The sequence below is a fragment of the Conger conger genome, chromosome 11, assembly GCF_963514075.1.
Source record: "Conger conger chromosome 11, fConCon1.1, whole genome shotgun sequence".
NCBI lineage: Eukaryota > Metazoa > Chordata > Actinopteri > Anguilliformes > Congridae > Conger > Conger conger.
This window is the reverse complement of record NC_083770.1, coordinates 17,418,230-17,441,000: the sequence shown is the minus strand read 5'-3', so window position 1 is coordinate 17,441,000 and position 22,771 is coordinate 17,418,230. Positions and strand designations below refer to the sequence as shown.

At 42.4% G+C, this 22,771-nt stretch overlaps 1 protein-coding gene across 4 annotated transcripts in view; it reads left to right on the top strand.

The window, feature by feature from the left end:
- LOC133140345 (EGF-like repeat and discoidin I-like domain-containing protein 3) overlaps positions 1–22,771 on the top strand; it is a 154,900-nt gene that overhangs the window by 49,349 nt on the left and 82,780 nt on the right. For all 4 annotated transcript variants that reach the window (XM_061260231.1, XM_061260229.1, XM_061260230.1 and 1 more), the window contains one exon: positions 7,916–8,044. In XM_061260231.1, coding sequence (XP_061116215.1) covers positions 7,916–8,044 — 129 coding nt within the window. The remainder of the gene's footprint in view (positions 1–7,915; positions 8,045–22,771) is intronic.

Here is a 22,771-nt window from a genome sequence, read left to right as displayed (position 1 = left end):
TAGGAACTAAGCTGGAAAAACTGCCGCTGTTGAAACCAAATCAAAACTTATTTTTAATTTTTTTTTAATGAGATGCTCTCATATCAGAGATTATGTTGCCTAATGATTGCGGAGAATACACAAGTTCCACATCTTAAACCGTTATTATTTCGCATCACTAGGCATGAAATTCTTCAGCTTCACCGTACTGAATGCTCAGATAAATCTTAAATATAGCATGTATAATTAATGTCAGTTGGAAGCACTCGTGTTAACCTGTTATGCAATAGAATACTGCATGCCATAATAACATATTGCTCCCATAATGAGCAGTGCCGTTTCCGTTATAGCAAGTGTGCTATTGAGTAATGTTGGTTTTGTCCTGCTTCTTGCTGCCATGTTTGGTTTTTAATGGGTGTCACTCACAAACAGGCAGGGTTTGATGGAGATCTGAAGAGACACCCAGCTGAACTGTGTGTTTGCGGAGAGAAAACTTTGATGCACACTGTTGTTAGTCCCAGTATCTCATATTTGCCTTTTATTTTTAAATTTGTTTTTATGTGCATTCACTGCATATACAGTGCAGTCCATAAGTACCTGGACAGTGCCAAAATGTTAAAAGGCTGTAATTCATATAGATGTGCAGACTGTCAGCTTTAATTTAAGGGTGTTTGCGTCCATATGGAGTGAAGCATGTGGGAATCACAGCACTTTTAAAATTGTGTCACTGTCCAAATACTTACAGGCTGCACTGAATATACACGCTTGTGTGCATTAAAGAACGAGAATATCCAGAACTTTATTATGCGGCTACCCATGTATAAGAAAGACATATTTCAGCTGAATTCATTTTACAGTTATTATGAATAGCGCTATAAAGTGGTCAAATTGGTAGTTTCTCATATTGTTCACGCTCAGAGCTTTTTCGGGCCGAGTCAATCGACGGCCGCAATTGCTACGGTTCCGACGCGGATCTTCCTTTCTGAAGCTAACCGGCAAACGCTGGCGGAGATAAAGGACTGAGGAGCATTAACGGGAGTGTGAGCGTGGGTGCAGAAAGGGATAGGGAGCTGCGCTCGCTCCCTGACCGTGGGAAAAGACAACACACACCGATGCTCTTTACGTGCTTAGCCTCGGCTCCTGGCCTCGGATAGCAGAGCGGAACGTCCTCTGACGCGGAGGACAGCACCATCTCAGCAGCGCTGGCGAGGGTGCCCTGTCCCCATTCTCTCCTTTTATGATGTCGCCCCTCGCGTCTCCTTCAAGGTGACGCGGAACTTTGTTTAATTGCCGCCGTGGAGAGGGGGAGATTTATTTGACGTCCCCGTCGGCCCGGACCATTACACTTTACTCGTCTTGATGAGCTTAACTCTTCCTGATTTATACGCGCGTCCGTTTGATGGAGTCCAGTCACCACGTCCGGCCGGGTTTGACTTGAAAAAGACTTTCAAGAAAAAAGACGTGCGTAGAAGACGAGCACTAAAAGCCTGAATAAACAGATCGCGCAGAGTATGCCCTTTGACCCCAGTCTCAGGACCAATCACGCGGAGTGGATTAAGTAACCATTTTTCTGAGACACGTCCTTACTTTGCATTTTAAACATGATTGCAAGTGTTAGTTTTTTTTTGTTTTTTTAAATGTGTCATACATTTGTTATCCCAGTACTTATGTCAAAGTTTGCTTGTCCTGAATAAAACACCTGTTTAAATTCATTTAAACGTGTCTAAATTAAGCAGACTTTAACTTCGGTCAAATTAAACTTTAAATTGAACACAGGGTTTAATCTCATTACAACACACATATTTCGATTAATATCCCTAACAAAATTAGAGCTGCACTAGGTTCAGACTCATAAATAAGCAGGTATGGCGATGCGTTGGTGTCATAATTGCTCATGAATTGAACGCCCTTTGTGTTCTTGGTTATGGGGAGTTTTTTGTCTAACTTTGTGGCGTGGCCACAGGTGGTAAAGAATGGAGGTGCTCTGTGGAGTTGTGGGTTAATAGCCGTGCGTTCAGCCTGCAGCCCTCTGCTCGCCCACTGGGTCACTGGGCGGTTCTGGCTCCCTGGTCTTCCTCCTCCTCCTCCTCCTCCTCCCTCGGTCTCTCGCTCCGCCATGGCGGTATTCTGCCGGGTGAGACCAGGTCTCTGTAATTAAAATTCAGACAGCGCACCTCCTGTACAGTGCCTGTAATTGCTTTCCTTGCACTTTTGACTCCAGAATGAAGTTCCTCCTATGGTGAAAAATAAATTTTATATACAACTGTAACTGTATATACATACACGCAATGAGCACATTCGGTATTTACTAAACTTATTTTTTAGACTTCTACTGCTGTAGCCTATCCACTTATGATGCGTAGTGTGTTTAGAGGTACTCCTCTGCACACCACTGTTGTAATGTGTGGTTATTTGCGTTACTGTCACCTTCCTGTCAGCTTTGACCAGTCTGGCCATTCTCTTCTGACCTCTCTCATTATCAATTTCTGTCTGCAGAACTGCTGCTCACTGTATTTTTTGGGTTTTTTTGCACCATTCTTTGCAAACTCTAGAGACTAGTATGCGTGAAAATCCCAGGAGACCAGTAGTTTCTGAGATACTCAAACCACCCTGTCTGCCACCAACAATTATCCCACGGTCAAAGTCACTTAGATCACATTTCTTCCCCATCCTGATGGTTGATGCGAATATTAACTGAAGCTCCTGACCCGTATCTACATGACTGCATGCATTGCACTGCTGCCGCACAATTGGCTGATTAGATAATCGCATGAATAAGTAAGTGTTATAAAGTTAAAATGTTCCAAATAAAGTGCTCGGTGAGTGAGTATATATATTGCCATAGCATATAATGGTTTTGTTGTTTTCTTGGTGTTTTCTTGTTTTATTTTTTAGTTGGGGGAGGCTGTCTGTGTGTCTGAGTACTGTGAGAGAGAGCTACTGTGTGTATTGTAGGTTCTACTGACTGGCCATTCACTGACCACCTGCATTTAATCAAAATGTCAAAATGAAAGAGAAATCAGGATTTGATCCACGACTGTTTTATGGAAGAAACTGTGATGCATGTTACCTTACTTAAATACATGGGGAGACAGGTGCAAACAGTAACAAAGAAAACTAAGGTGAGACAGATAAAATGAAAATGAGACTGGGCAAATGGTGGCCACTGGTGGTCAAGAACCGGAATTGTGAGCATGCGATTGGCTGACTGTGCAGTGAGGCAATCAATGTGTTACTATGATTAGCTGTTCTAAATGGGAAGATAAGAAAAATTGGTCAAAAAAAAAAATGTGATCCAATACAATTCACGCTGTTTAAATAAACCAATTGCGATAAGGAGGTTCATCCACTGTGACACGTGGTGAATATGAAAGCTGGTTGCAAGCGTCCATCGTGTAGCCGGCGGTCAGACGTGCTGCGTAGTCTAGCCGAGCGAGAGAAGATTGACAGGTTGCTTTTCCTCGCTCCGTGATGTGTGGGGGTGCAGCGACGGTGGGAGGATCCATCATCCCGCTACAAAGCTAAATAACGAAGGGGCACCTGACACATCCAACACGTCCCGTCATGCCAAACAAAGCCAGCAGGCGGACTTTTGTCTCGTTAGTTTAAATTTTCTCTGCTGCCACGCATGATTCACTGGGTGTTATAGAAATTCAGACAGCCTTCTGCTTTTTTTATTTTATTTTATTATTTTTTAGAATATTCCGGTTCGGATGCATTCTTGATTACAGCCTTGTCAGGAATCTTTTGTACCTTCTGCAGTATATCATTATGTCAAAGAGATCTGATTGCCGTCTCCAGCTCCCAACAGTGCCAGATTTGCTGCAGTGGAGTTGGGCTAAGCTCTTGTAATTTCTATGACACTAATTACCCAAGGGGACCATTAATTCAGATTGAGGTGTCGTAAACAAACGCGCTGACCTCAGTAGGAGTGTGCACTCTGTACACTAGCTGTCTCTCTTCGGGCTTCAATTTCACCCTCAAGGAAATAAAATCCCCGATCTTTGAACTCCCGCTTTCATTTGAACTTTATCTGGGTAAGTCTGCTAAATGGCATTATAGGAAAGGATTGTTATTTAATTTTTTCCCTGAAACAACTGCTCGGTAACCACAGTGTAGTAAAACAACGGGGTTGTTTTCGCTTATGCTCGCAGAAGGTGTGTACCTACAACAAAAGAAACGCAGAGGGACCCTGCCTCTGAGGAGATAATTCACTTTTCTGTTCCTGTTCAGGATTCTGCCTCTGTTAATCTGCCCGCCTAGACTTCACTGCGAATGGAAATGGAGTTCTCAGTAGACCTACCTGCGTTAGTAAAAATAATATTAACAAAAAACACAATCACCCACTTCCTCAATCTTTGTATTGCCCTACTTTCCGGCACCCAACAGAGATCCTCATGTGTGATTAGTCATACTAGCAAATACTGGATTTCTCACTAAGTCGGTATTATTGGCCAATTTCATGGGATTTCTGCACAGTAAATAAGCTGTCACTGCTCTTGGAGAATCCACACAGGCGGCAGTGCACTCTCTAAACAGCCCAATTAAAAAGACAACTCTTCACTAACTGGTTGAGTCATCAGAATAGGAGTTTATGAATTATGCAGAACAAAATAAAGTACAGAACTGGAAAATCAACCAGAATTTTTTACAAACTACATGGAAAGAGGCTACTTTTACACTCTAAGAAAAAATGGTTCCAAAAAGAACCCACTAGAAGAAACCCTACCTAGCTCAAGGGTTCTTTGTCAGGCAAAATGGTTCTTTGTTTGTGAGCTTTCACACTTCACACCTATGATAGAGGTTTCCATAAAAAACTAAAGAGAGTTCTTCGATGGAGACAAGAACCCTTTTTTCTGCGAGTCTAGATGCTGTCTTTGTAATCATTCTGAAAATTGGCCATTGGGTCAAGAAGCCATTACGGCTTCTACAGTTCATATTACTTCTCTAACTGCTCAGTATGTGATATCTTAATATGAGCCTGACCTGAAAACGGACCTTCTTAGAAATGTTTTTGATGACTTCCGCTTGCTTTGAAATGCCTTTGAATAGACCATGTGGCGTTATGGGTTTGAGTGTTGCACTTCATAGATGTCGTACTCCAAAGAGAAAGGCCCACACAGGGCGAGTGACATATGGCGAATGAAATATTGTCACCATAGTTTGTAAAAGGCCAAGAGAGTCACCGTGTCTTGTGCCACTCAGCTCCATCAGATAGTGGACTATCAGATAATTGTCTAACAGAGAGACAGCCAGAGTCTGGTGATTGTACCATAAGCCAACCCCACCATTTTGTGTGGAGACTGAAATGACTACTGGAGTCATTACCCCCTCTCTCACACACACAAGGTGCCCATTGTTTCTAGATCTCTAGAATGACACTTTCAGAGGACTGGGCTTATGTACAGTTTTCTGATTGGTGCTTTCATTTATTTGCCATTTCATGTGAATCAGTGTGCTGACAGACTGAATTTTTTTATTAATAAAATAAAACACACTGCATGGGACTTACAGTGCATCAAATTGACAGCCTAAGTTGGCTCGGATAATGGTTTAGCAAATAAAATTTGCTGACTAGAATTAATGTTTGAGATATTTTTTCTATATTCTATTTGTCCATCGCACAAAAATGGGTCTAGTGTCTTCAGTCAACATTTTAGCTACAGCTTACTAAAAAGTACAAGTAATTGTAACATCATTGTGATGCTTTAACTTGTGGACGAACCTATGCACTTGTAAGTCGCTTTGGATTAAAAGCGTCTGCCAAATGACTAAAATGTAAAATGTAAAATGTAAGTGCTTTTGCTTCATGAAGAGAATTGCTGAGTTAAGATGTGCTTAGAATGAACTCATCCTCTTCACTGATCTAGTGTATGGATGGGCCCCACACACTCAAATCAAATCCTAACTGTGCCAACTATGGCAGGTTCCTCTGCGAGGCGATGCGGAACTGGAGGTAGCATCGCCCCGGGTCAGGAAGAGTGAGGTATCAGACCCATCACTCTCTAGTGACCCCCGCTGGTTGATGGAGTACCTGCAGTCTGCTCGCTAAAGCTGCACAACGTGTCTTCCTCCGACTCACGTCTGTGCACACGTCATGTCACATGCTCTGGAGGAAAGTGCATGCTTGTCTACACTCACGCTCATTGGCTGTAGAGATTGAGATTCAGTCCCACAGTATATGATTGGCCTTTCCAAATTGGGGGGGAAAAAGCTGAATCAAAGGTTTTAAACTATCACTTTTATTCAAGCATTTAAATAATGAAGCTGAAGTATCTTGCATGCTTAATCATAATAATAATAATAATAATAATAATAATAATAAAAATACTACTAATAATAATAATAATTTTCTCTTTTTGGTCAGTGTTCCCATGCAAAGCAGTCTGAATTTACATTGCAAAACGGGGTTTCATCTCACAGAGTTTAAATACTTCTACAATTATTTGTTTTTTCTGTACAAACCAAGGGCCTTGCTCCCATTAAACTTCAGTTGTTTCTCTCGATTTTTGTCAGATAAGATATAAGCAAAGCTGATCTGGAGAATTGCGCTCTATATCAACTGTGTAAACACAACCATTAATCATCATTAGACAGTATTGGCTTCCTCACATAAGTTTCGCAAGGAATAGATTTCTTGTCAAAGCGCAAGGCTTCCATTTCTTTGGATGAGCTTGTGTGTGTGTGTGTGTGTGTGTGACTGTGTGTGTGTGTGTGTGCGTATGTGTGTGTTTAGTATGCATGCTGTGTCTGAGTGTGGGTTTACATTTTCGACATGACCCTATGGAACATAATTATTTGAACTATCTCAGTTACATGGGTTTCTGGGAGGGAGACAACATTGGGTGGGGTCAGGTCTGGTTGTGTGGCGTCTGTGCGTGTGTATAGGCGGTTAGGCCACTGCAGATGTGATTAAACCGTGCCAAACGGAAAGTCTAGGCTCGAGCCCTGCCACAGCGCCGGAGAGACAGGCTTCGTTAGCCTCTTCAGGCCGAAAACAGTATCGCCCCCCCCCCCCCCCAGTCCCCCCCCCCCCCCCAGTCCCCCCCCCCCCCCCCAGTGCTCCGTGCTTCCTCCCAGTAACCTGGCGACCAGCCTCAATCCATGTCTAAGCCATGACACCTGGGATGAGATCACAAGGCCGGTTCTGTGATCTGATTTGTCGCTCGCGCGGTCCTAACCCAGAATGCCGTCTCACTCCACGAGCTACACGCCCACGGCGCTAAGCTTAGAGATGAGCTACTGATGGCAGTCACGCATCTACAGTGTAATTCCCTTAAATTACCCATTCGGGTAGAATGGAGTGTGTGTTTATGTTGTTATTTTTCTGTCTCGCTGTTTGTTTTGTTTAACTGATTTAGCCTTTGTGCGATTCCTGGTGATTTATTGGCTTATGTATTTATGCTACACATAATCCTCGCGCACAGCTAGATGTTTACGGAAGCAACGGAGATGAAATGTGCGCTTTGTTCCGTGGCTCAATTAGCAGGGCCCCATCCGGGATTTGAGCCTGGCACTGTCCGTGCTTTTGAGATCCGTCCTGTGACAACGTGGCAGACAATAGCATTTTAGTATTCACACTGGTCCTCTGTCCAAATAACTATATTATTCAAATGAACCAAATATTTTTCAGTTAGAAAAAACTGTAGGTGCATCACATTGAAGTAATAATATTAGGTTTATCCAATGAAACATCCATTCCATTGCAATGTCCAGATTGCAATGTCACTCAAAATTTCACAGAAATTAAAATAACATTAACCATAAGCGGCCTAAAGTTGAACGAAGCTACAGCTCACACTTATAGCGTGACGTAAACCACTTTGTATTGCGTGTACCTAAATGATATGTCATATGTGTGCCGTGTGTCTTAAATATGACAGAGCTCCTGCACTATTCGCATTGACACTGATCTCCTCTTGTTTGTCTCCATTAGGACCCTGCCACCCGAATCCCTGTCACAACGGGGGACTGTGTGAGGTCAGCGAGACCTACAGAGGCGACACCTTCATCGGATACGTCTGCAAGTGTCCCCCTGGCTTCAATGGGGTCCACTGCCAGCACAGTAAGATGGATTACTCTGATCACTGATACCTGCCTCTGGACCCTTATGTAGCTGCACCACTTAAACATCCAGCCCCAGAGATCTGAACCGTTTCACATTATGAGAGAGAGTGAAAGGAGAGGGGGAGAGAGACAGAGAGAGAGAGGAAGAGAGGGAGGGAGGGAGAGAGAATGAGAGAGACAGAGAGAGAGAGTGAGAGAGAGAATGAGAGAGAGAGAGAGAGAATGAGAGACAGAGAGAGCACCATTCTCTTTCCCCGTTATACTCTGAGAGATGCAAGCCTGATTTGAATGCAAAGCGATACTGTGCACGAGGTTGACCAATAGCCTTTGCTTGGAGCTTTTTTTAAAATCACATTATTTGCCTCATGCCCCTGGAAAAGTAAATTAATGTTTTACATTGCTTGTGTCCTGGTGCAGCGTCTCACATGTGGTAATCACCGACACAAGGCACCAATGTGCAACAAGGAGAGTCTGCCATAATCCACGTCTGAATTCAGACCTGCCATTTTGTGATTTTGCCTCAGTATTTTTTAATCTTTAACGAGAAATGCCTCCTAGTTACAAAGGAAAGGTGCAGTCAGGATGGAAACTGATTCAGAGTCCGAGGAACAGCATCTTAAGAACTATAGATATAAACTTCACACATGGTGAAATCAGATAAGGGTCAGAGAAGGTGAGGTTAGCATATAGAGTACAGTTTACGTATGTGTGTGTGTGCGCACGTGCACATATTTGTGTATAGACCTTTCTTATGTTCTATGGGCGGTGATGAATTCATATTAGTTCCTCTGCAATACAGTCTCTGGAAGCCACTGACAAAGAATCATAACCAGCATGTGGCCATGGGCCTTATGACCCGGAGTAACCCCTGGCACAGCATTCTAACCACTGTGCAACAAGCCGTCTTCTGATTGGCTGACCACTGTTGTCCATTAACTGCTCTGGTTTGACATGCCCTATACACCATAATGTAATGGCTCATATTGGACTCTTCATGATATTGAATGTTCATGAAAAATGCATAAGGCATTATTAAAATATACATGCACACTTTCTGCAAATAGATAGCCAATGAAGTAAATTGAGTCATAAACCTACCATACATTTTTTTTTCAACAGTGCATCATGAAATCATCGCACTTTTCACAGGCCCAGTGAAGAACCAATCACGTCTGAGATAAAAACTGTCTAATCAGCATTTTCACCCACATCTGTAAATCCTTTAGCAAAAAAAGAAAAAAAAAGAAAAAGTAATCTGTCATCTTTTTTTACTTTTGTATTTCCAGGAAATGAGTCATAAATAATTCAGAACCCGGAGTCTGGATTGAATCAGTATTTGTCCTTAGACTCGCAGTTAAATGCAAATATTTGTTTCCCCCCCCTCTGAAACACAGTTTGACAAGTTCAGAAATCACCAAGATTAACTTGCCAAACTGTGTTTCAAGACTACACACGTGAATTTATTAGCATTTATTTGAAAGTCAAAGGTAAGGACACATTTTGATTAAATCCACAGTCTGAATAAAATGCTGTGCTACCAAGTAGTTAAAAAAACTGAGGTGTGGGCGGGAACTCAAAATAAGTCAAATAAGTTAACTTCAAAAATGCTAATTAAATGGACCAAAAATAAAAGATGACAAACTTAAACTTTATCACTCAGAGAGCAGCTATCATCTGGTTTGTCTGAATCTACAAAGTCTACAATTCATGTTAATTTTGTTCTATGTTAATCACACAAAAACATTTTGCTAAAATTTTGCTTCATTCTCTTCCTGCCTTTCCTCTCTTCCAGCAGCCATTCATGAGACGGCAGAAGTTAATATCGACTGTGCCATATGGAAAATTTTACACAAAAACCATTTTATAACTAAAAGAAAAAAACATGCATTTACCATTAAAACGTGCTTACACTCTATTTTGGCTTATATGTAATGCTGAATCATTGCCTGCTGTTTAAATGTCCAGAGATCCATTCCAGTCTAAGCTTCAGTGGATCCTCTTGAAGCAGTCAGCCGGGTCATTTGAATGTCTATATTGAGCACCAGGAGCTTCATGGTTTATTAAGCACTTGGCCGGCTAGCGGCCTTGCTGCCATATGTGAGTAAACAGCATAGAGTGATATGCGCTTAGTCTCGCTAAATCAGAGGAGACAGGATGGAGGATGGGCCATCCAACCATCCATCTATTCTTCAACCCGCGTATTCCTGGTCAGGGTTGCAGGGGAGCAGGAGCCTATCCCAGCATGCATTGGGAGAAAGGCAGGAATACACCCTGGACGCGTCACCAATCCATCGCAGAACGTATAAACCATTCACTCACTCACTCACTCACTCACTCACTAGCTACAGGCAAGTTAGAGTCTCCAGTACCTGGAGGAAACAGACAAGGGGAAAACATGCAAACCTTGGATCTTGCTGTGAGGCAGCAGTGCTACCCACTGCACCGCGTACTAAGCCATGCCTTGAGGGACTCATCTGGATCAATGTTAATCAGACACAAATGACCACCATTTTGACTGGTACACTATGGCCTGAATTTGTGCTTAACTTTCACTCAAAATGCAAGTGTTATTTTTACATAGCCTGGCAAGATTATCCATCACAGAAATTTCCTCTTTCAAAGTTAAAGTTAAACACAGATGGAATACAGGCAGTGTGGTGATTCTTGAACTTTGCTTATTGCTGACTGGTAAAGAAGTAAAACTCGGTTTGTGTAGTTGTGAGCTGGAGTTAAGGGTACATGTTTGCCTGGATGCCTGCGTTGTAGAATTAGGAATTACGCTTTTAGGTTTGACTCCCCAGTGAGATGCTGCTGCCTCAGCCTTGATGGAGTGAATGAATTAGGTAAATATCAAATAACATGTAAATTCCTAAAATATAAAGTATCAGCAGCTTTAGCAATCACTGGGTGAAGTCATCTGCTTAGGCGCTGAATATTTATAGACTGCTGCTTCTTTCTCCGTGACATTTGATCTTTCTGGGAGCCATCCTTTTTCCTTTCCTCCCCAGACAATTCACCTCTCATTCTTAGCATTTTGTAGTTTTCTTGTGCGCTTCAAGATACGGGCAATTCCATGGTAACAGACATAATAGAGACTGATATATGTTTCTATAAACATAAGGAGCAAATAACCCTGTCAGTCTCTTATATAGCTCTGTTGGACTTTACCATGCAGATTTACAGCATTTGTAATGTCTGTTACCATGGAATTTCCCATATGAGTACAGTGAGTTTGGTGGAGTTGAATACCACATGCCTAATGCTTTGGTTGACAGGATAGTCGTTAATCCCAGGCAAGGTTGTATAATCTTTGTGGATTTGGCTTGAGGCTTGAGAATTCAGATTGAAAGATTCCTTAGAGGAGATTGTTTGTTTGCCTTGGCCATTGATTTCCCATTCAGCTTGAGCCAGTTCCTGGGGTGAATCTCGCACTTTCAGACATCGTGGACATGCAGCAGTAACAGGAAATTCTCCCTTTTCCACTACTGCTGCTGAACTATTAAAAATACTGCTGGAATATATTTATATACAAAATGTAGGGACTGGTTAATTTCTGGCAATTAAATGATAAAGAAGACAAGATAATTGTTCCCCGGAACGACGGTCTAACAGGTTTTTGTCATGGCACATGCCAGCATTTGAATTGCCAATGAGTTTAATGGAAACACTAATAGAGACTGAGGGATAATTATCAGCAATGAACAAAACAAAACCCCAGTTACAGGCTAATTATTCACTAGGAAGGAAAATACTGTAATTCTACCAGAATGCCCATGGCCAAACGGGAAGGTAAAGAAAGAAAGAATGAGAGAGAGAGCGAGATAGAACAGATGCATCTCTGCCCTAACCGAAAGGAGCGATAGTGACACAGGTAAAGAGAGAGAGAGAGAGAGAGAGAGAGAGAGAGAGAGAGAGAGAGAGAGAGAGAGAGAGAGAAGAGAGAAAGAAGAGCAGCAGAGAATGAGTCGGGCTTGTGTGTGCTGCTGTATTGCACTGCATCAGGATGGCTGATTCAAAGCTGCGTTTGAAACAGCCCTGGGTCACAGTCTCAACATGACAGGCACATATTCCCCTCAGTTTGTTGAGTCTGCCGTTCACAGTTAAGACAGTGGAATTGCTCCAGCTGGGGAGGATGACAAGTTAATCTTTTGTGTTCCTCGACTGAATATGAATAAAACAGTGGAATGTGCCACAGACACAGTGCGGTTTGCCATAGTGTTTCTACATGTGCTAACATTGCTAACACATTGCATGTAAAAGGTGGTTTCAGCACAAATACTAATTTGCTATTGTTTGTTTCAGCATTTGCATCACGCCATATTAGCAAGTATAGCACGTTAGCATCTGTAAGTAAATGGCTTTGTGGCAGTTGCTCTTTAGAAAGTCCCTGGCTGCAGAAAGAAAAATAGGAAGGAAAATATCAGGGTGTCTCCCTGAAAACAGCTGGTGAAATTGGCCGGAGGGCCAGGTCAGGAAATTTTCCCGCTCGAGAAATAAAGTCATTAAACACCGTGGGGAATCTCAGGAAAACCGGTCCGGAATAGTCAGAGTACAGCTTTACTGCAGGTCACACCGCCCGTCTCCCAGCCAATTTAATTCCCAGAGAATTACACACAGACGAGCCACCACCGATTCCCCCTCACCCCGTCTGTGACCTGCATTTAAAAATATTCCTGTGTGGACATGAAATATGGAACGTTTTACAGGGTATTTTTACAACCAGCAACTCCAAAGCAGGACAAAGAGACACTATTACCACACCTGACAAAGTCTTGTTGGAAAGTAGTCCTGTCTAATGATGGCAGTTTGTCTCTGATAATGCGGATATATACAGTATATATAAGCTTTGCCCCACCAAATATTTGGATGTGGGTTAGACGTCTGATCAATGTCGGTCATGGAGGTCGATATGACGGCAAGTAGTGGGGCAGAATTAAACTTTTTTTTACTTCGTAATTCGATGAGTACACATCACTGATCTGCTGTACTGCAGGTCAAATAGTGGTGGCACCATGACACTTATGTTGGTCAGCCTTGTAACTGTGATGCAGGTTGAGAAATTGTTTGGGGGGATATGCTGCACTGATAACTCTGTAGTGTGACAATTTAGTTCTGCAGCACCTGTGTTGTAAATCATTAAAAACAGCCAATAATTAGAGAAGATTGATACAGTTGAATAAATCTTATTCTGGAGGAGACCAGGGTCAATTACAAGGACATAAACTGAATTATTTGGATAGAAATATGTATTGACATTCCAACAGTATTGGCCTGCAAACCTTGCACGGAATTTCTCAATCGTTAATCCTCAAATTCTACATTGCATAGGCCTATTCCATGAGACTATGCCGATTTAGAATATTTCTGATCAACATTAATAACATTAAGGTCCACAACAGTTGTCCCCTAATTTTTCCAGTTTTATTTAGGCCTCTAATGTATTTAACGGTTTGTGTAAGATCTATTCTGATGTGATGTCTGAAGGTGTTATCTCTGTCCATCTGTGCCACAACTCATTCTAGGTGCAACTGGGACATAACATGGATGGGAACCATGTGAGACACACACTTTCAGCCTCTGGCTCACGCCATCACGCCACCCCCAAACGAGTCTCACACCAAATGAAACACAAATCTCAATCACGCTCCACCCTACCCCAGCCAGCTCACCAAACTTGGCTGCTCAGTTTACAAGGATATGACGGGCGCTAGTTATAACATGGCAGAAAGAACAGCAGGAACTGAACGGTGTTGTATTTAAGGGATACGGCACAAGAGGTGGTGCTGCATCGGGACTACAGTCACGGATACATGGGTGCTGTTAGGCACGATACAGAGCAGTGCCAAGTGCCATGTTGCTTTTATAAAACAAACAGTGATTCACTGATGACACAATATTACTCGTTGCTGTTTGAATGAATGTTACTGCATCAAATGTATAATCGCTGTAGAAAGTGGTCTCAGCCAATCAAAACAACCTGTTTTTGCTTTCCTCCTAAGGGGCTAGTGATTATTTGCGAAGAAAACGATAATAATTTTAAAAAATAGAACTTGACTGCTGAACTTGGATGGGAAGTGTACTTTCCTTATGCACTGTGGAATTAGGCTTGTGAAAGCAAATAACCTTTTTCTTCCTGTTAAGCTTCCTATACAATATGTGTCCAATTACTTCTTCACACCACTGCTGACTATAAATGGATCTAATTTTGATCTTGCTCACTGTTTTTGTTCGGTTCGTTAGCACATTGTTTTTGGCCGCCACTGGATGAAGGGGACCTGGAGACTGTAAGGTATCAATGACTCACTGACTGAGTCCCTCCAACAGTTACATCAGCTTACCAATATATGGTAGCTAGGGGAGAGTAAAGCTTTCTAAATCCTAATCATATACTATCGCTGAAGGTCACCAGGTTTCTGTAGCAGAAATCCTTTAGTCTTCTAGCTAAAACAGACAATTCATCATCGGTAGGCAAAACTGAAAGAAAAATCAAATGTCGGGTTACCAGAATCATGTCAATTTAGATGTGAATGTCAATTTCCCATGGTGAATTGGAAATAAATTATCAGCAAATCTTTCAAAAGTGAAAAGGCTGTAATTTGGTTTGTTCCAGTTGCTCCACTCTCACAATGTTGTAAGCAGTAGGGATCTCTCGAGAGCTGATTCTGCTGGGCTCTTGATCCTGCCAGATCTGCACAAGCCAGGGTTTCTAATATGTTCATACTGAAGGGAACACAGACTTGTTTCTCCAAACAAACAGCTTGTACAGTTGCTAGTACAGTTGCCAGAAGTACAGTTGCCAGTATTTTATTTTGTTTTTCTTTGTACTTGTTTGTTCATGTACTCCAGTTCTGGGCTTAGATAATGAGGCACAGGGTGTGTCCATTTGTAAAAATAGTAACAAATTACCGGACCAAATGACACACTTCCCATCTTTTAAGATAGTGTTATATCTCAGTCCAATCAGTAATGTGAATGTTTCTATCAGCACTTCTGTGAAACCAACTCTTTGTGGGAGATGACTGTTCTCTCCAATTGCCCATTATAATAATGAAAAAGATTATACTCTATTAATAGTAGTAGCAGCAGTAGTAGAAGCAGTATATGTATCAGTAGCAGTAGCAGCAGCAGACGCAGTAGTAATATCAGTACCAGTAGTATTGGTAAGTGCAATTTTAATTCTGCCATTATTCAAATTATGTACTCTTATATGCAAGCTGTTCAACAAACCAAATATTTAATGGGAGGGGGCAAAATCAGGCACTTATTCAAATGACATGTCATGGAATTGCCTGAGGCCCATCACCTTGATGGCAGAAGAGTTTGTGGTCAGCCAGTACTGTCTGTCAGAAAGGTGAAATCCTGCCCCGCTCCAGAAACTTCCAGAATACGATCAGGGATGCAGTAAATAGTCAGTACACATTCTGAAGAGTAAATGGTGAGGCAGATGATTAACCTCTCTATAGAGGTAGCATTTGCTGATTGATTATATTAAGCTGTGTTTCATTTCCTTCACATTTAAAAAAATAAATAAAATAATGTAGTTAATTTTTCTGCGGTAAATGTGCAGCAAACTGAATATCTTATTCACTAAATATTTTATTTTAGCACACTTAAATACCTTTATCCAGAATACAGTCATGATTCAATTTAGACTTCAAACTGCCTTCAAGGGGAAATTATTAGTCACAGTTTACTAGCATAACAGCATGCCACTAAATGAGAAAAACATTTAGTTTAGCTCACAATATTAAACAACTTGGAAAGTAAACCATATTCCCTTCTACAATCATCTTTATCTTGCACCTTATCACAAAATTGCCTTTAAATGTACCTTTTTTAGTGATAGGCTGTCAATAGATTCAGTCTCTACTTTCAGGAAAGATCCACACGCAATATTTTAAGTTAAGATGAGGCCAAAAGATTCTAACATTTTGCCATTTTGCTTTCATCAGTTAAATGGTGTTGCATTCTGAGAGCAATCTTTTATACCATGTTTTAATGCATCAACACATCAAGAAAACTGTTTCCGTTGATCAAGGTCTTGATTTAGATTGATGAGTAGTTATTTGGCTTGATCAGATGGCTTAGTGCTTGCTGGTCTGAAACAAAAACTTAAGATTGGAGACACTTGATCCTTTTTCAAATAGGCAACTAACTAGTTACAGCAGATCCAAAAAGACATATTTTAAAGTTCCCATATTGTACACCATTCGAGTGTTTTATTTTCGGTTCTGATATCCATAAGAAGACGTTTGTGTGATTTTAAGTACCAAAAACAATCTCTATCCACTTTTACATGTCCATTCTCCAGTGCCTGTCATGAGCTCTACCAAGAACAGGCTGTTTTTTGTGACCGTCTCTTTAAGGCTCATCAATTAACCTCTCTGATTGGCGGGTTAGCTCTGCAACAAAAGAGCCGAGTTCTTGGATTTCGTCTGGCTAAAGGCGGACCATGCTGAAGGCTGACGAATGAGTGGACAGTTGTGACCTGGTGAAGTAACGGAAGTCCAAACGGCTCCTGTCAAAGCACAGTTTCTTTATACGGATTGTGTGGATTTATTTGGGGACTGTGTTTTTGTTACTTTCACAGTGTTTTAATAGCATCTACAGCTCCACATAGCAAGGGAAATGTAATTTTCCACAATATGGGACCTATAAATCAAAATGGACTGCTATTATTTCAGAACTAAAGTTTGAAAAACAGAAATGCACAGATCTACATAATTCAGTGAATACATTCCAGACATGTCCACACATTTATGGTTATGATGAGACTAAAAGATTCCAACGTTTTGTCATACTGCCTTAATCAGTTAAACGGCATTATGCTAAAAGCAGTCTTTCTAAAAGGCATCACAGAGTTAAAAAATGTGAGCGAACACCTGAATGTTTGTTTCCTCTACCTGGAGCCTGTACTACAGTGTGATTATCCTTTGGCTTTCTCAGCTCAGAAAGCGTCTCCTTTCGACAGCAGCTGTGTGAAGACCATCGTAGATCTCTGCCCATTGCAGTATAGCTGCTGTGTATTCATTCATTGGTATTCTCCATCGTGATTTTCCCCATTTGTCCATGTTTAGAATAAACAGCTCCTGCGTTCATCGTAATTAGATGTCACAGCCATTATAATGGCGGATGAACCAGAAAATGGGACACCAGTACCCCCCCGCCCCCAAATAATTAGAACATGAAAACACAAACTGCATGTGGAATACACTGTGTGAACTTACTGTTGAGAATGAATGTGACAGACACTGATTTTTGTGAGACTTGCTTTCTTCGCAGACAAATAAGTGAGACCGCCATATATTTTAGAAACCGTATGAAAGGAAGGCTTTCAGCAGATATACCAATTAGCCGCTTGCAGTGGCTGATGGAGCGCTAGTGCTAAACAGTGCTTTCTACACTTTGTGCTTTTGTTAAAATCATATCCCCACTCCTCATCTGTCATAGCGAAGATTAATAAGGTAAGAAAAACTCTGAAGCATCCCATAATGCACAATGACGTTTTTGACATTCCTCTTGAAACTGATAAAGAATGTAGGTCAGCCTCCAGAGCCGCTCAAATTTAAGGTGTATATTCTTCACCCTGCTGGAATTAATTTAAACCTAGCTTCTTGCACAAAAGCGTTTTGAAGGAGGATGTCAGGTTGCTTAATTCACAAGCCGAAGCTTTATTTGGAAGCCTTTCTTTTCCCTTTGATCGATAAGTAATCTCGAGCCTGCGAGAGCTCGTTTCAGAGTGCGCTTCATGCATATGTTAACACACAGCCAAGGATTAATCAAATAACATGCGAGCAACATTTCCGTTCGGTTAACATCAGGATGGCTGCGCTTGTTACTGAAAGCAGTGTCTAACAAGGGTAAGAGGGGAACATGCCCTAAAGTTTAAGTTGGGCGGTAAATATGTTTCTCCTTCCGGAAATGCACTCCAACCCCCCCGCTTTAAACTAATACGCCAAGTGAGTGGGCCGGTCAGTTGTGACAGCCCCCTGTCTGACGCCCTCAGTTCCAGGTTCTGGCTTATCTCTCCAAGCAGGAAATTACTCTTCCATCACAGGCCTCCTGGGGATGCTCCCTCTATAGAGATGAATCAGCAGAGTGGGAAACAGAGAAGACCACACTACACACCTCAGCCCATGACAAAAAAGTCAAAACTAGTTTCAGTCAAACTTGTTCTTGTAGTTCTTGTGATTGACCTATTACCTTGACCCAGGCCAAGGGTCAATCAGCAAGTAAAAGGACTCATTCTTGCCGACTGAGCCACTGAAGACCGTGAGCCTGAGCCAGATATTACCTAACCCCCACACTCTGGGCTAGATAATATAAAAGAGTTGCTGAAAAGTAAGTCAATGAGGCATTGTCAAGTTTTGACGTAATTGTGCAGAGCATCTTTGCAAAGTTCCATCAAGCATTTCAACTGCATTAAGACCTTTCTTTAGCAATGTGTTTGAGTATGCAATAGTTTTAGGCAAAACAAAATGTTCTGAACAAACCACAGCATTGAGAGACACAAAAAAGCTATGGAAAATAGCCATAGTAATATTTATGATACACCCACTCTCTCATATGTGTCCATTAGCATGCAGATTTTGAACGATGAAGAGAGAGCGAGAGGAAGGAGGCTTTGAGTGGGAGGTTTGTTTAAGACGGAATAGAGCGTTCTTGCTAATCGGAGTGAGTGAGTGGTGTGACCTTTGGTCTGTTTCAGCAGGGACTGTGCACAGCTCCTTGTTTATGTCTCTGGGCTTGAGGGCAGAAAGTGCTGCTTTGCTTTTGTGTTGTTTTCCATTTTCTTTTTGTTTTTCAGGCCCATTTACATAAGTACATGCATGTGGAATGAAAGTCGGTACTTTTGCTAACAAAATAACGAATTATTGTTCTTTATTTCTGCCTATTTGCAGTGTGATTCATGCTTGTGATTCTTTAGTGCCGGGGGAAAGCCATTCACTGCTTTGTGTAATCAATAACTTGGAGCTTTAAATGGGATTTTTACAGTGGCATGACAACATGAATAAAAGCACTGTGGGTATTTCATAAAGGGAACATGGATACTGCCCATTTGCCAATACACTCAGTGATCACTTCATTAGGTAGACTTGTATACCAGCTTGTTAATGCAAATATTTACAGTTAAGGGAAAATACATTTACAGGGAATATTTAGTGGCAGCAACTAAATGCATAACAGAAAACAAATGTGGTCAAGAGGTGTCAAATGTCAAAATTGGGAAGAAATGAGTGACTTTGTGACTTTGACCGTGGAATAATTGTTGGTGTCAGACAAGATAGTTTGTCTCAGAAACTGCTGATCTCCTGTGATTTTCACGCACAACAGTCTCACGGTTGCAGAGAATGTTGTGGGGGAAAAAAAAGTGAGCAGCAGAAATGTGTTGTCAATGAGAGAGGTCAGAGGAGAAGGGCCAGACTGGTCAAAGCTGACAGGAAGGTGACAGCAACACAAATAACCACACATTACAACAGTGGTATGCAGAAGAGCATCTCTGAACACACAATGTGTCAAACCTCTAAGTGGATAGGCTACAGCAGTAGAAAACCAATAAATCAAAAAAATAAGTCCAATAAATACCTAATAAACTGCTTACTGAATGTATGTCCTATTTCTACAAGTGACAGCTGTTGGAAATGTAGTATAGCACTGCACATGTGTCTTGTGGTGTGCTATGCTGTCGGTGCTGTTCGCCTCCATTCAGGAAACGTTTTTTTATTATCATTTTCATTACTTTGTGATTATTTTCATTACTGTGTTTGTGATTTGCGAGGGAAACATCTTCAGGTTTTAACCTCGTGTGAAACGCAGTGGAGTCCGACTCAACACAAACACATCTTGACTAGGCAGCAAACCGCATGACTACAAATACTATGACAAAGCAAAGTGAGTCATGTGTGTTCTACCCAAGAGAGTCTGTTGATGTACTGTGTCATAGAACATACTGTATATTAAATACACTTAAAGAGCAATATTCATTTCAACAATCACCCCCAAAAAATCCCCCTGTTATGTTATCTGGGTGATCAGTAAGTTTTTAGTTTAAGTATTGTGAAGAGCAAGGCCCCTTGTCGAATGAATAATGTGCGATCCCGTTAGAAAGCCCCAGCCCACACAGTGTTTACACCGACTAAAACAAAGGCTTCATTTTAAAGCTAAGTAATACAGATGTTCCATTGGAGGCAGTGGGGCTCTTTATGAACTGGAAAAACCTTGGTCGCCATGGAGAACCCAGTGCGTGAAGGCTCCCGCCCCGCGGTTTTGACATACAGGGGCGAAGATATCGCCCCCGTCCGCCCGAAACGGTCTGTGGGTTTAGACTCTCTTCCCCAGCGGCTCAAAATGTCATGTGTTCAATGGGCTCTGTTCATGCCACATTCCTCTCCATCCCAGCAGGGGTATTCCTGCACAGACTTTCTATTAGCTTTCCCATTTCCTGTGGCCATCTCGTGGTCTTCCTGCGGTCACCGTGTCTGCCTACGTTGACAAAAGTGGAAAGCTCACTCGACCTAAAAAAGTTCTGAGGATGGCCAAAAAAAAAGGAAAGGGAATGTGTGTTTGTATATGTCTGTGTCACCCCCCTCTCTCACTAACATACACACACACACACACACGGATGTACGGACACACACCAGTCCCAGTGTAGTCTTCCTCCCAGAAACTGAGAGAGTTCAAATAATTATTTTCTATAATAATAATCCACACACACGCACACTGAACATTTTAGTGCTAAGTTATACACATACACATGTACATGGCTCCAATGAGAAAGCTGATGGGATTCTTTGGACTGATGAGGCTGGCCATTGCCTGGCCCTCAGCCAAACGGAACAGGAAGAATGCAGGCTTTTGAATGGTGATTTCAGCCAAACGCACACTGCTGCCTGAGTCACAGCAAGCTGATTGCAGCGGTGAGGTGTTTCTCTGGGTGAAAAAGCCTTTGATCTGTAAAAGCTAAGCGCTGCTGCAGTCCATGAATGAGAGAAGGCTAGCTGTAAAAATCACTGCTCGGAACCTATTAGCATGAATTATTCACTAATATTTCAGAAAAATATCCATCCATCCATCCATTAGCTACCCCGCTTTTATTCCCGGTCGCCGGGGGGGTTTGGAGCATATCCCATCATGCATTGGGCGGGAGGCAGGAATACAGCCTGGACAGGTCGCCAGGAGGGCACACACACACATGACTCACTCGCGTACTCACACCTCCGGGCAATTAGCCTAGCTTGCATGTCATGGATAGTGGGAGGAAACCCACATGGACGCGGGTAGAATATGCAAACTCCACACAGAAAGGCCCAGGCCTGGATTCAACCCTGGACCTTCATGTAATCCATTGAACTACCATGAAGCCCTGAGAAAAAGATACAGGCTTTAAAGCTGCAACCATTTAGAAGCAGAGTCACGGGTGGAGAAACTGCAGGAAAATACCAGCTCTGATTTCAGAGCTCTGAATATTGGAGTGGCTGCATGTACGTCTTTAAGAGTGAGGGAGACAGTGAGAGAAAGAGCCAGGGGCACTTTATGAATGTACACTTCCTGTAAAGCTTTGATTTTATTATATTTTTGGGCCACAGACACCAGCCGTAAAACCCAGCCACGATCTGCTCACTGCTTGGTCCTAGCTGATCTCACAGTGCCTCACACTGACCCTTCAGTCAGCTGATCATGAACCGGCTTTATGCTTTCAGCAGAACCCGTGTAGTGAGCAAGACCCTCCTGAGGGATGCAGTGAGACTGCTCCCAGCAGCAAAGAGTGTGGAGGGAGAGGGGGAGAGGGAGGGAGAGGGGGAGAGGGAGGGAGAGGAAGAAACGGTGTGGGGGAGAGGGAGGGAGAGGAAAAAACAGTACAAAGGGAGAGGGAGGGATGGAGGGGGGGAGAGGAAGAAACAGTGTGGAGGAAAGGGAGGGATGGAGGGAGAGGGAGAGGAAGAAACTGGAGGAGAGGGAGGGATGGAGGGAGAGGGAGAGGAAGAAACAGTGTAGAGGGAGGGATGGAGGAAGAGGGAGAGGAAGAAACAGTGTAGAGGGAGAGGGAGGGATGGAGGGAGAGGAAGAAACAGTGTAGAGGGAGAGGGAGGGATGGAGGGAGAGGGAGAGGAAGAAACAGTGTAGAGGGAGAGGGAGGGATGGAGGGGGTGGGGAGAGGGACAGAAGCAGAGGAAATACATTCCTTTTGTTCTCTCCGTGTAACAGCAATATAAGCCATATGTACATACAGTACATGTCTGTAACTCTACACAACGATGCATAACAAATGTGTGACAATTATAAATTATTCCAGCTTCCTCTTACCCTACCCCTTGTTTTAGTACTGTGTATTCTCCCTTTCTCTTTCTCTTTCTCTCAAATTCAAATAAGCTCTATTTGCATGATCACACATCAGCATAGTACTGCCAAAACGATTGTTTATATAAAACAACAATAGCAGCAGCAACAACTATACGATCAATAAGAATGTAAATGATAGGGTGCCTGGAACCTCAGTAATAGGGTGGGGTTACTTTCTCTCACACACTTTTAAGGGCTGCAAGAGCCTCCCTCTCTTTAATATCAACTTGAGCTTCGTCAGGTGCATGCTTTGCAGAGAGGAGTGTTGTGGGTTCGAGCAAGTGTCTAACGGCTGTGGCAGGCTCCAGTAGACCTCCAGTGGCTCCATCATCAGCTGCCCTCTTGGTTGCGCTTTTACCATGACCTCTGAACCCTGTCATCACAA